We start from the raw sequence: 13,559 nt of genomic DNA on the forward strand, positions 1-13,559 counted from the left end.
GGAAATGTAACTCAAAACAACGAGACACTTTATACTTGCTAGAATGGCTATAATCAAAAAATGAAAAATAACAGGTGTTGGCAAGGATGTAGAGAAATTGGAACACTTGTACGTAGCTAGTAGGGATGTAAATGATGAAGCCAATGTAGAAAACAATTTTGCAGTTGCTCTAAAAGCTAAACATGGAATTAATATATGACCTAGCAATTCTATACATATATATACACACACACTCCTACATATATACACAAAAGAACTGAAACAAGGACTTGAACAGATACTTGCATGCCAGTGTTCATGGCAGCATCATTCACAGTAGCCAAAAGGTGGAAATAACCCAAATGTCAACTGATAGGTAAATGGGTAAACACAATATGAGGCAGCCATGCGGGAGAATATTATTCAGCCTTAAAAAGCAATGAAGTTCTGATACATGCTACAACATGAACGAACTTTGAAAACAATATGCTAAGTGAAATAAGCCAGTCATAAAAATATTGTATGATTCTACTTATATGAAATCTCCTAAATAGGTAAATTTATAGATTAAAGGTTATCAGGGGTTGGAAGGAGGAAATAATAGGGAGTTATTGCTTTTTGGTTTCAGAGTTCCTGTTTGGGGTGATGTAAAAGTTTTGGAAATAGTGTTATGGTTGCACAATACTGTAAATGTAATTATGCTACTGAACTGAACAGTTAAAAATGGCAAATTTTATGTGTTTTATATATATATATATATATATATATATATATATATATATATATATCTTTAGCTCAATAAAGAAACTAAAAGAAGATAGGATCATATTATTAGAAGCTAGAAGAAGGGAGACCCTTGTCATACAACGAAGAGAGCTCCCAAATTTGTTACCGCAGTTATATGGAAAGCAGAATACATAAGAGTGACTTGGGTTATATAGCTAAGGAAATTTCCAAGCAAAGTGTTGAAGGTGCCACCTGGTTTCTTCTTGCTGCTTATAGTAAAATGTGGAAGGAAAAATAATTGAGGGAAGCAATATTAAATGGAAAGAAACAGGTCTGGATGGTTTTGGAAATTCTTGGCCTCTCCTGATGGCAAAAGATGCTAAAATGAAGAAGCAGCTTCTGAGCACTGTCAGGAAAGGTGGACATAGAGTAAAAAGCTGAGGATGTGACTGTACAACCTTTTGTTAAAACCTCAGAAACATCAAAAGATCAGAGTAGTGTTCAGTCATACAAGGAGTCCTTTCAAAAGGTCAAGAGAAAGAGTCGCAGATCTTTTCAGTCACAGGCAAGCTGGAGGGTGTTGTCCCTCAGCCATCTCAGCAGGAACCCCAGGTAGAGAAGGGCTATCTCAAAAAGATCTATGGGTGTAGATCTCTTCAGCAGAGTAAACCCCAAGGAAATTCACAGAAGACTTATAGAGTTTATTTCAGCAAAAAATCGCCAGCTTAGACTGAAATGTATGGAGAAAGTACAGATGAAATGAGGCTGTTGGAAACGCAGACTTGTACTGGCAGGAAGCAAGCTGATTAAACTGCCCAGCTGGAAGCACATGCTACCTTTCATGAGAAAGGAAGGATGATTCAGGAAACAGAAGTGAGAGCCCAGAACACAGAGCTAAGAATTGTGGAGAATCATGGCCAAGCCTTGAAACTTAATCAAGCAACTCCATACACTTGTCTGAATAGATTTCAGAATTTCAGTGGAAATTTCTTTGTACTTTCCATTTCCCCCCTTTTTCAACAGAACTATCTGTAGCTGTAACCCTTTGCCTGTCCCACCATGGGTTCACTGGATGTGTTGGTGGCAGATAACATGTCTCTCATTTTAAAGATGGACAGACTGAGATGAACTACACCCAGGAAGGCTCATTCACATATGGGTCTGACTTAAATAAGGTTCTGGACTTTGGGGAAATGATTGAATGGTATAAAATTTTGTGGAAACTTGGGAGGGGAGAAATGCATTTTGTACACGTCAGGGACACATAATCGACGCTGGCAGATAAACTATATGCTGAGCCCAATGATCCCTGCCCTTCTGATGTTCGTATTCCGTGTCATGTCCCCCTCTTGACTGAGGACTGGGTCTGTAACTTTCTTCTAGCCAATAGAATATGGAATGGTGGTGGTTTGTCACCTTTGTGATAGCATTACATAGGAGAGTGATGTCCATTTTGCAAGGAGATTCTCTTCCTTGCTGGATTTGAGGAAGCAAATGACCATATTGGGAAGGCTCACTTGGCAAGAAACTGAGGACCGTCTCAGGCTGACAACTAGTGAGACGCCCAGATCCCAGACTGACAGCCCACAAGGCACTGAATGCTGATAACAACCACATGATCTTGGGAGTAAATCCTTCCTCAGCTGAGCCTCAGATGAGACCACAGCTCTGGCTAAGCAGAGAGCCCAAATGAGTCACGTAGGAACTCCTGGTCCACTGAGACTTGAGTTAAAAAATGTGTGTTGCTTTAAGCCATTAAGTTTGTGTCACGCAGCAGGAGAAGACAAATACAGACAATGACATTTGCATTTTGATAATATTTATACACAGAGGTCCATTGCTTCATCCTTGCTGGTAGCCTTTTTAGGAGTCAGTGCTTCTATTCAGTTTCTGCTACTCAAGAAAATCACTTTCCAGGAAGTTTCAGAACAGAAAAACAAAATGCCCATGCCTTTTAAAGTACAGCTAGAATATAAGTTACATATTTTCTTTATCCATTATGTAGAAAAAATGATGTAGCTATTTCTGAGATCTCTGTTGCAATAAAGCTCTCATTGAATTTTTCATATATTGGAGATTTTATCCCAAATCAAAAGTCACTGACTGTAGTCCTAACATTAACTTCGGGACTTTCCCAGGAGAGCCAATTTATTCATTTGTGGCCACTCAGGAGTTCTTTATGGTTGACGGTGTTCAAATAAACACAATGTGATTTTATTAATGATTGTGTATGTCTAGTCCATCATCTTTTGTACCTTCTCAGGGAGACAAGGCTCTCCTTTAATCTCGAGTTTAGTTCTCAAATTTCCCTTTTTTCAGAATCAGAATGGTATTTCTTTATATTACTTAGGTAGAGAGACTTCCTGCATAACATGGCAAAGAAACCTAAGAACCGTTTGTTTGTGAAGACCAAGAAACTGATATCGTGTGTTTGTCTTTTCTAGTTTTCATTATTTTCTTGAATCCTCCCTAGAAAGGCAGTTCCAAAGGGAGACTTCCCCGGGCCACAGGCCTTGTTCTTATCATCCAGGCATCTCTTACTTAAGTCCCAATATTCCCTTCTTAAGCAAGTATTCATGTAGCCCAAATGAGTGTTTCTTCTGTAAAATAAGAATATTTTAAGTGTAAGTTCCTCAAACACATGAGCCATCCTGATCTCTTTCTGAAAATGAAGTTTTATGAACACTCGTAAATGGATACAGAACATACACCTATGTTAACCACAGAATTAACCAGCTTCTTCCTTCCTGCGTGCTCAGCCTGGGAAAGGTGATAACAGGTGTGAGGTTGTGGAGGTGCCGTGATCTTAGGAGTGGCTTCGCACAGATGAAGGCGACTTGGCCTGAATGGGCTCTATTACGTGACAACGTATAGCATTTTACAACTTCCAACCAATTTAAATCTTATAGCCCTGGGAAATAGCAGGGAGACAACTTCCCCATAATTGGCTTTCCCACTTATCAACTGGTGTCAGATTGGAAATGACAAGCTTATGCAAGTCTGTCACTGGGGACTACTACAAAAGCGACCCACCCTGCTTTGTAAAAGTCATCCTTCATTTTTCTCTCTGAGTCAAAAGAACAAAGTCTTAATTGGTGATTTAGGAACACAGTGAAGAAAGAAAAAAAAAATGATTCCAGTTAATTTCAGGTTGTGATAAGTATTTAGTAGAGAATTATCTATACACTAAGCCTGTGGTTTTGTCTATATAAATATTAATCACATAGCAAATAACTGCATACAGTATTTTCCTGAGGCTCCCACTGAACCCATTTCACTGGCTATAAGCCTTACTACATTTTAATTAAAAAGTACTGAAAGCCAGCTTGTTTCTCATGGATCAATAGGATAAGTTTATGTGATATGGGGAGTAAGAATCCTGAAAGTGATGTGAAATTCACCTACTTGGATTTTCTCCCATAAACGAGAATGTACTTTAAATATGCAAGAAAGAGTCAATTATGACAACTGTAGATTTTATGAGGCCAAAACCAAATGTCTGAGTCTATAGAAAGCAACAAACTGTTAAATGCGAGACTGAACTCAAATGTCCCTATGATGTGTGGAAAGCTTAAAATACACGTGGAAAAGGATCCCCCCTTCTGGGTTGTCCTGCAGCTTCACTGAGGGTACCTGTTAATAGACAAGTGCATAGTTGTAAATATAACCAAAATACTGACTATGTTCTCACCTACATGCCAGTGCTTAATTGAGTTGTGATGGAAAACTTACCTCATCCGAGCAATACCATCTGGACCCAGGACCAGCTCAGGCCCTATTCAGGATTGGAGGTTTGAAACTTGAATTCAATTCTAGTTGAATTCTAACAAGAACAATCATTCTCCAGCAGACCCATAGGCTTAGTCTCTGGGGAGCCCAGCACAGAGATGCCCACTGTCCTTGCATCTCCAGTTCCTTGGAAACTGCTCAGCTGAATGAACTGTGCAGGCTCCACGGCGGCCCAATGGTGCTGTCAACCCCAAGCTTTGGTCAAAATTAAAGAATGCCAGAAAAAGAGGAGGGTCATTCAGCTCAACAGAAAGGGATGCCACAGATAAGCCGAGCCGGATCCAAAACTGAAGCTGCAGGGGAACCGACCACACTGGGATGACAGTAAGCGCGAGAATGGCGATGCCGGGAGCAGAGAGGGTACATACCTTTCCTCGCGGTTCTGTCCCACACACACCCGGCCCCCGTGTCGCGGAGTAGGGTTGCTGCAGGACCTCTGGCGCACCTGGAAGCCGATCCCGCAGGTGGTGCTGCAGGGAGACCACAAGGTCCAGGGGGTCCAGCCTCCACTCCTGGGGGAGGAAGCCACGGGGTCATTGGGTCCAACTGGCTCGGAGCCCAACCTCTGTCTGCACCCGCCCCCAAATTCACACGTTCCCGACACGGACCACTGACTGTGGGCTGTGAAGGAAAAGTCCGCAAAGAGCCATGGGCATAAAGGTCCTATCCAGGAACCTCAATCACTGTGAGGTTTTCTTCCCCACGTATCTGATTTTAGAATCAAAATAGAAAATCTGAGAGTCAGGTTTTAGCAATATTAGGAGCAATTAAGAAAGTTTAGTTATGAAAACATTAAACTATAAACTAATGAAAAATAATGTTATTTCACCGAAAAGCAGTTAGAGATGAATCCCTGAAACCTGAGAGTTTATGAATTTAGTTGACTTGTACCATGTCAGTTATCATCTATGAAAACTGCACATTTGAACAAAATACTCATCTAAATGTTTAGTTTAAAAACCTGTTAACATTAGTGAAAATCAGTAACTTTCTCGATGGCATTCACATTGATAAAGAGCACCGTAATGTGCGAAGTTTTAAAACAAGCTTTATTAAAAATGAAGAATGGGTATTTTAAATTCAGATTCTTGGCTATTTTCTTGCAATTTGACAAAGACGTAGTATATAAATAGGAAGTGCAAATTGCATATATCTTTATGTTGTTATACATATAAAATAAGGTAGATATATTAAAAATGTAAAAGAAAATGAACCATTTTTATAAAAGTGGTTTACAAAATAAACTGCTCCTAGCAGCTAGAGAAAATTTTTGTTTGATATTGTATTTTTTCCATAACATGTCTGCAGGTAGAATATTTATAATTTAAATATCTCCCTTAGCAGTTTGTCCCTGCTGTTTAAAAACAAGCTATAGGAATAAAAAATTTTTTTAAGTATTAAAATATCTGTTAAATAGAGTCCAAACTCCCACATAGATGGTTTACGGCATGTAGAATTTTTTTTATTTCTCTAATTGCATATGTGTTTCTAAATAGCTGTTACCCTCATCTATAGGATTGATAGTTCCACTGAAAAAAGTCAACTCACATGAATTCTTATTTTACTTTATATGTTCCTTTAAAAGCATGGCGGTCCACAGCTCAAGGTACAAACAACAAATTACATATGTAACTTCTAACACAATTTCAAATGAAAGTTCCTCTGAGAAAATATTTAGTGTATTTCATATTTCCCTACGTTCTTTTCTGAAACTTAAAAATAATCTCAATAAAATATAAAGTGATACCTCGATGTACAATACAATAACAAAGCTGCTTTGTGATAATTTAACCAAAATAACACAAAATAAGACAGACTTCCCAATTTGCTTCTAAAAGTAATTAGTATCTTATACGTCATTACCTACACAATTTTAAAAAGTATCCAAGTAATTCATTGAATTACATGCAAAAATAGTAATTTCAACATGAATAAAATGACATTTTTATTTTCAAAGTTTCTTTATATATGAAAAAAATGGTTAGATAATGCAGGAAACACTGCTTCCAAAATTGTTTGGAAATTCTTAATTTCCTAAACCTTTTAACAAACGTGACATCTGATGATATAGTCTACTTACAATCTATGGAACCTGCTGTATACAGGGAGGTAGGTAAGTGGAAGTGTTTGTAAATAATAGGAGTATAATACCTGAGGGAATAAATGAATATATTGTCCATGAGTGTGACTATTCTACGGAGCTGGGTTTGCACAACTTAGAAACGCTGCTTAGCGGCAGATGTAGTAGCAGGCAACCAAAGAAGTAAGCATATATCAGCAGATGGATCATTTTTGTGATTAAGTCAGTCCAAAACAATCCCCTTATGCATTTAAAACATCACTAAAGCAGGTTCGTTTATTTGAATTTTAGTCTTGAAATAACCACTAATTGTATCACGGCTCTGCTTAGTGAATGACATTCCACAGCTAGAACCAGAGCCGAGGAGGTATCGATAAACAAGTCACAGTAAGGCCTGTGATCGTCTTTGTTTTCCATGAAACAATATAAAAAAGAATATTACTCATTGACTATAATCTTCCAACAATAACACTTCTATGACTTCTATAAAGTTTCTGCCAGGCATCCGTGGAAACCAACTTAGCTTTCTAGAAATAATGCAGCACATAATGCAAGGTTGATATGTTGTAGTTTTCTGTAATAACACAAATAATGTCATCTCTGTAGCCCTGATGGGCTCCTTTCAACTTTGTGCAGTGATCTGAGCTGGCCTATGGAAAAGGTGAGCAGAGGGCAAAATCCGCCCTTGTGGCTTGCCTTTCCCTATCTGACAGACCTTCTCCTCTTGGGCAGGCAGAGCCCTCACGCCCTGGGTTCCCGTATGGTGTGGTCACCCAACGTGCGTTTCAGTGTTAGTGATGTCACAGACAACTCGCCCAGAGGTCTCTGCATTCTAAATAGGCTCCTGGAGAGAAGATAACACTTAATAAAAATATCCTACATGAAGTGAGGCGGAAGAGTTCGGAGACTGATCCAAGAAGCTTTCCTGGTGCTGGCTTTTTAAAATTTTTTATCTTTTTTATTGAAGTGTAATTTACTTCCAATGTTGTGTTAGTTTCAGGTGTCCTGGTGCTTGTTTTAAAATATGAAATATTGCTGTGGTCACAGTGCTATAGGTGATGCAGGGAAGGGAGGACCAAATTGAGTATAGTTGTAAAAGAAAAATCAAACAAACAACAACAAAACAATATACAAAGGAGACAGGAAACCTACTCCACGGATCACACTGTTTGAACCATTCTCCGGCAGATGTTAGCTGAGCTGGGACGTTCGGAGCAGAGCTGTGTGATTAAGGACTTGGCTTCTATCTCCCAGCGACTGGGAGATAGTGCGCAGTAGTGGACGCTGTGGTCTGCCTTTCTCCAGATGCTGAGGGTGTTGGTGGTTACGACTCTGAGGTGAGAGGATCTAACAGCATCAAAGAGCTGCCAGTTCTGGAGCTTCCTGTGCGGCCAGCTGAGGTCTTTGTGCGGCCTGCAGCCCAGCTCTGCCCAGCTTCCTGCTACCCTCCCCCACCCCAGCTGCAGATGCTCAGAGCCCTCTGCAGTTTCATTCCTGCACACAGATGATCTCGCTGTCACTGGTTCTCCGGACCAACCCAGGATGGACACATCCTGGGTTGCTCCTAGAGAAAAGTCCCCTAAGAAGGTATAGGTAAGGACTTCCCTGGCGGTCCACTGGTCAAGACTTTGCGCTTCCAATGCAGGGGCTGTGGGTTTCATCCCTGGCTGGGGAACTAAGGTCCCACCTATATGTATGTAGAACTGAATCACTTTGCTGTACACCTGAAACTAACGCAACATTGTAAATCAACTATATTTCAATAAAAAAATTTTAAAAACAGAAGGTATAGGTAACAAACGTTGAAAGTTGCAGACTTATTGTATTTAGATGACAAAGTCCCGTCAAGGCTTCAAGTCCTCCTTGACGTTCTACCTTTCTGCTTAGCTAGTTCCAATTCTCTCTCTCTCTCGCTGTTCCTCCCTCCCGCCCCAGGAATTAGAATTCAGAAGTGACATACACATTCCTGTGTTCATTTTAATTATAAAATTAAACCAGATTTTCCTGATTGATAGGAAGTCTGACTTGACCCTGGTTTGATAATAAAGTCTGGCTTAGCTAATTACCTTATCTTGTGGGTTCATTTCCATAAATTGAATGCCTTTAATCTGTGGCTCCAAGATAGTGAGAAAACAAATTTAAATGATGTGATACAATAAAAGCGTTTAATCAAAGATATTATATTTGCAAAATGTATCGAACTAGCAATATTTTGAATTTCCCAACAGTTTCTGAGTATATTGGATTAAACAACTACAATAATAAATAAAGAAGAACAGGTTTAGTTTAGCATCATTAGGTCAGTCTTTGTAAAGACTTTTGGATGTACTTTGCACAAATTGAGGAAGCACTTGACGTTGCTGACTGAGCCAAAAAATATGGGTTTGTAAGTTAGGTGGTTTCCAGTTTTTTGCTTCCAACAAAATTGAGGCCAACATAGACAGGTTATCAACTGATAAAGGGCATTAAAAACCATCTCTGATGTTAGATTACCATACTTTGGGCAGACAACTTCAAAGGAATATGTAGACTAGGAGTCCCCTGCTGCTAGAACAAAAAACATTTGCTGCCAACCGGCCAAATCCACTTGCTCCATTGTCTCCATCCTTTGACAGCATCAGTGGCTTCCAATGGTTAGAAGCAAGTGAGCGGAATGGGCCACCTCTCCAGACCCTGCCCTGAGGTGGTTCATAAGAAAGAAGGCAAATCTCAGATAGAATCTGGTGACACACACGAAACTGTGACATGGCCTGTTTTTGTAAATGATGGAGTTCCAGCTTCCTATCCCTCAGGCATGCTGAAATGTTCACTCATGAGAGAGTCACATGAAGCAGATGTGATGCTGCTGACAGCAGACAGCTGCTCTAGCCAGCTTTCTACTCAGAGCAGGGAAAGTTATCCTACTCCGTTATCAGGGCAGATGCTACCCCCAATCCACGCAAGGACAGAGATGCATGCACGGTGTATCAGCTCATGTCTTCTTGGACACCCCTTAATTCATCAACCAAAATTTATCCCTAACAGCCCATATGCCAGTAAGTGACACTCTCATGCACATTTGGAAAGCAATATGCACTGTTAGAAGCGGGCTCCTCTGCAGCGTGAGCACCAGTGTAGGATAGTTTTGGTAGTTTCAGAAGCGGCCCCTAGAGTGACATTCCTGAATCTGTAAAGGACAGATATAGGGTAGCAACTAAAGTTCCCGTGATGTAGCTGTGATGGGACAGCTGTCACTCACAATGTTTGTACTTGGACAGTGTGGTTTCCGGGCGTGGTGGTCTTCATAGCAAGTTTCTCACCTGCCCCCTAAAAGGATGGTGATAAACTAGATACCTCTCAACTACTTGTAAGTTGGCATCGAATTTTTTTTTCGTCAAAAGCTTCAAAAGTTGCAAAGGTATAATTTCTGTTACATCATTATTTAAATGTGTGAGGGAATTTAAATGCCATAGTGATTTGATAGCCACTTTCCCATTTAAAAACTTGATGAGCAGGGTCTAATTAAACATTCAGAAATGTTATGCTTTTCCTTCTTCTAACATCGTGCACTCTCAAAATACTTTCCCTCACCTAACAACGAACACATGAATAGGTTTAGATTTATCTCAACATATAAACAGGCTTAGAATCTAATTTGTAATTTTTTAAATTGAAGTACAGTTGATTTACAATATCGTGTTAGTTTCAGGTGCACAGTACAGTGATTCAGTATACATACATATGTATATTATATATATGAATATGTATATATGTATATTACAAACCTAATTTGTAATTTTAAATCTGCTCTCATAGATCACATCATTTTTAAGTGGTAAGTGGCCCTCTTTTTCTGACATTTCTCTTGAAGAGGGAAGGCACGTATTAGAAGTGATTTCCTAAATTCCTCTGCAGGCTGAGCTCACACGTGAGTTTAAGCCCGAGTGTTGCGAGGGACACACCTGGAACAGTTAGCGATCTCCATGCGGGGGCCCTCGCACTGCCAGCCGCCGCACTGGGGGGCCGGGCTGTCGCAGGAGCGGGTCCGGCAGAGGCAGGATCCCACGGTGCTGCCGTCTGTGTGCGTGCATGGCGTCCACGCTGACCACGCGCCGAAGTGCCCATCCACGGTGAGATTCCTCGTCTAGGAAGCAGATACAAACGTGGATGTCAGAAAGGGTCAAGGCTGCAAACATCATAGGGAAAAAATGAAAGGTCTCCCACAAGACCATCAGAACTCATCTGGAATATTTCACATTACGATTAAAAAGAGAGGAACAGGGATGTATTTTGAAGTAAAGCAGCAGAGGTCATCGGTGGAGACAGTGATGGAGGAGAGGGAGGGGAAAAAAGAGGCAGAGGGGAGGAGGGGGCAGAAGAAAAGAGGGGTAAGAAGGATATGGTTCTATCTGCCTCCCTCAAGGAGGAGGGGGAGATGTAACGGCTTGTCAATCAAGCGATACTAGGCTTGTTCACTCAAGTGAGAAACCCAAGGAACAAGAAGAATTGGAGTGAAGAATCACATCTGTACTACCCTGTTGCATTTTTATGTACCTTAAAATAATGCAAGATTGGTCAGCTAGCATTATGTAAGACCCGGCCTCAAAAGTCACCTCAAACTGACAACATTTAATTTATAACGTATTAAAAGAGCGTGTATTAAGCAACCGGAACCTACTAGTTGTTAGGCGCATCCCCGTCAAACCCGTCCTATATCCACCCTCCAAGAGTTTGTAAGCTGGCCAGGAGGAGCTGGACTGCTCATCATTACTACAAGTAAATCCAGTGATGGAGCTCTGAGCAGGGGCTGTGGGCGGAGAAGGGGCTCTCGGCAAACTCGCAGGATCCTTAAGGACGGTTAGGAGGCTGCGCTGCGCCCTGAAGCACGAGAGAGGCACCAGGTGACGGAGTCGGCCGGGGCCGCCGAGGGGAGCAGCCTGAGTGATGACAGAGGGGAATGATGCTGCTGTGTGGTATTGAGGGCAAGCAGGCTCTAATGTCGCTGGGACGCGAGCAGGTGGTCCAGAGGAAGCAAAACGGAGAGCTGAGCTAGGAGTCACGGCAGGGTCTGAACAAGGGGCCCGGATGCTCTGTGATGTGGACATTCTGAGGGCCTCCAGGGAGGGTGGAAGGCAGGGGCCTCTCTGGCGGGCACCCCGGCCCATGGTGACTAGCTCCAGTGCAGGTGGAAGACCGCACGATGTCACTGTCAATCTGACCAGGGAATTTTCTCAGGAGCTAGAGTGTCCTCCAGATTTGAGAGTTTTGGGGCCCAGCCTTCAGATCACCCAGACCCCAAAAAGGAATCTCCCCTCTGAAAAGGGACAGAAGAAGGCCTAAAGTCCAAACCTCCTAAATTTAACATGGGGCCTTATGCATTTCTTAGAAAATATGACGAACGAAGAGAAGGGATCACAAGTAAGTTACGTGCTTTCACGTTACTCTCTGCTGCCCCACCTTCTCACCCAAATGGTCCCACCCTGGATGATTCTGGGGGATTAAAGACTCATCATTCACACAGGAGAGGACTCCACAGATGAGACAGTTAATTTCTCTGGGGCAAACTGTACCTGCACGACACAGTTTCAGAACAAAGCTGACACCATATTTTGCGTGTGAAAATCCAAGTGAGCTTTACCTCTGCTCTGTATACAAGTACAACAGGAAAGAGTAAACATTAAGCATGTTCATCTCCTCTGACCTGGCTGGTTGCCCATCTCCAGCTGCCACAGTTATGACTCTACCCCTCTTGTTTCTTATCGATACTCCAAGACCTTACACTCCCACTAACCACACCTGGCGATTTCTATAAGAAGCAGGGACAAAAGGGAAAGGATGACACTGCATGGTTCTCTGGATTCAGAGTGATTCACCGGATCCCACCCAGAGTGAGGCGATGTACAAAGGCAGATTTTTCCTAAGAGGAAAATATCCCCATTTCTAAGGTCCTGGAACCTCCCCCGTCCCACCAGGATAAGAATACAGCTCCTACCATACGGTGACCTCAGTGTTTTCTTGGAGAACAGACCCCTGCGTGACAAGGGGGTTCACACCACGAATTTCTCCCTGAATCTGTTGTTAAAGCAGCAAAGGCCCTGCCACTTGCGAGTTTCAGGATTCCTCCTCCATCCTTTAACAGCCCTCTTGCTGCCTCTGGCCGAAAGGGCTCTTGTGCAGGTAGAAAAGGGATCAGCAGATGCGCGCACTGGGGTTGACCATGCTCACAAGTCCAAACACCCGCCCGCTATGTAAATGTGGCTATGACTGTTCTCACGGTAAAAAGCGTGAAGCCCTTGCTCGTGGAGCCAGCATCAGTACTAACAGTGATCACACGGCATATTTGTATGCTATCTACACAGTATAGGTCCATACTATTTTGACTGATCGTGATCATTACTATTACTTTGTGAATGTGCTCTGAGTCTGGGGTGCCCCCTCCGCTGCTCTGCCCTCAGGGCGCCGTGCGGGGCTGGGCATGGGGGCTGACGCACTAGCTACCTGTGCTACGGGAGTGGGGGAGGCGGGGAGGGGGGCGGGGTCGGGGGCGGGGGACCATCCGTCCCTAGTAAAGAGGGGTGATGAGAGTTTCTACCCTTGGGCTGTGCTCGGAGGCTAAGGAAAACGGCACCTGAGTACTTGTCAAGTGGTTGGCACAGGGACTACTGTCTAGTTAAGGGCCGACCAGAGGTAAAAGCGTTGCACGGATCACACAGAAATGATGCTGAGTTCCATTTCGATTTCACAAATGCAAATATGGTTCTATCTGCCTCCCTCAAGGCATCCAAATGATGCTGTACCTCAGACAAGACCCAGATCTGGACCACAAGGAAGCCAGTTCTCTAGTCTTCCCCATCTGCTTGTGGCATGTAGGTGATGGCTGGAAGGGGAAATTGGGGACAAGAATTCTTATAGTGGGATAAAAAGGAGAAGGGGGGCTTCTACTACTGCTTGACACAGTTTCACATTGAAAACAGTTCACAACTTTTATTCTATTTCCTGGTAGGCT

General features: G+C 42.3%; 1 protein-coding gene across 1 annotated transcript in view; it reads right to left on the minus strand.

The window, feature by feature from the left end:
• The window catches only part of SEMA5A (semaphorin 5A), a 349,482-nt gene that overhangs the window by 60,786 nt on the left and 275,137 nt on the right, over nt 1-13,559 (minus strand). The window contains exons 13-14 of the mRNA XM_082652404.1: nt 10,516-10,697; nt 4,863-5,006 (exon numbers count right to left, since the gene is read on the minus strand). Coding sequence (XP_082508530.1) covers nt 4,863-5,006; nt 10,516-10,697 — 326 coding nt within the window. The remainder of the gene's footprint in view (nt 1-4,862; nt 5,007-10,515; nt 10,698-13,559) is intronic.

Source organism: Grampus griseus, assembly GCF_964374135.1.
Source record: "Grampus griseus genome assembly, chromosome: 3".
NCBI lineage: Eukaryota > Metazoa > Chordata > Mammalia > Artiodactyla > Delphinidae > Grampus > Grampus griseus.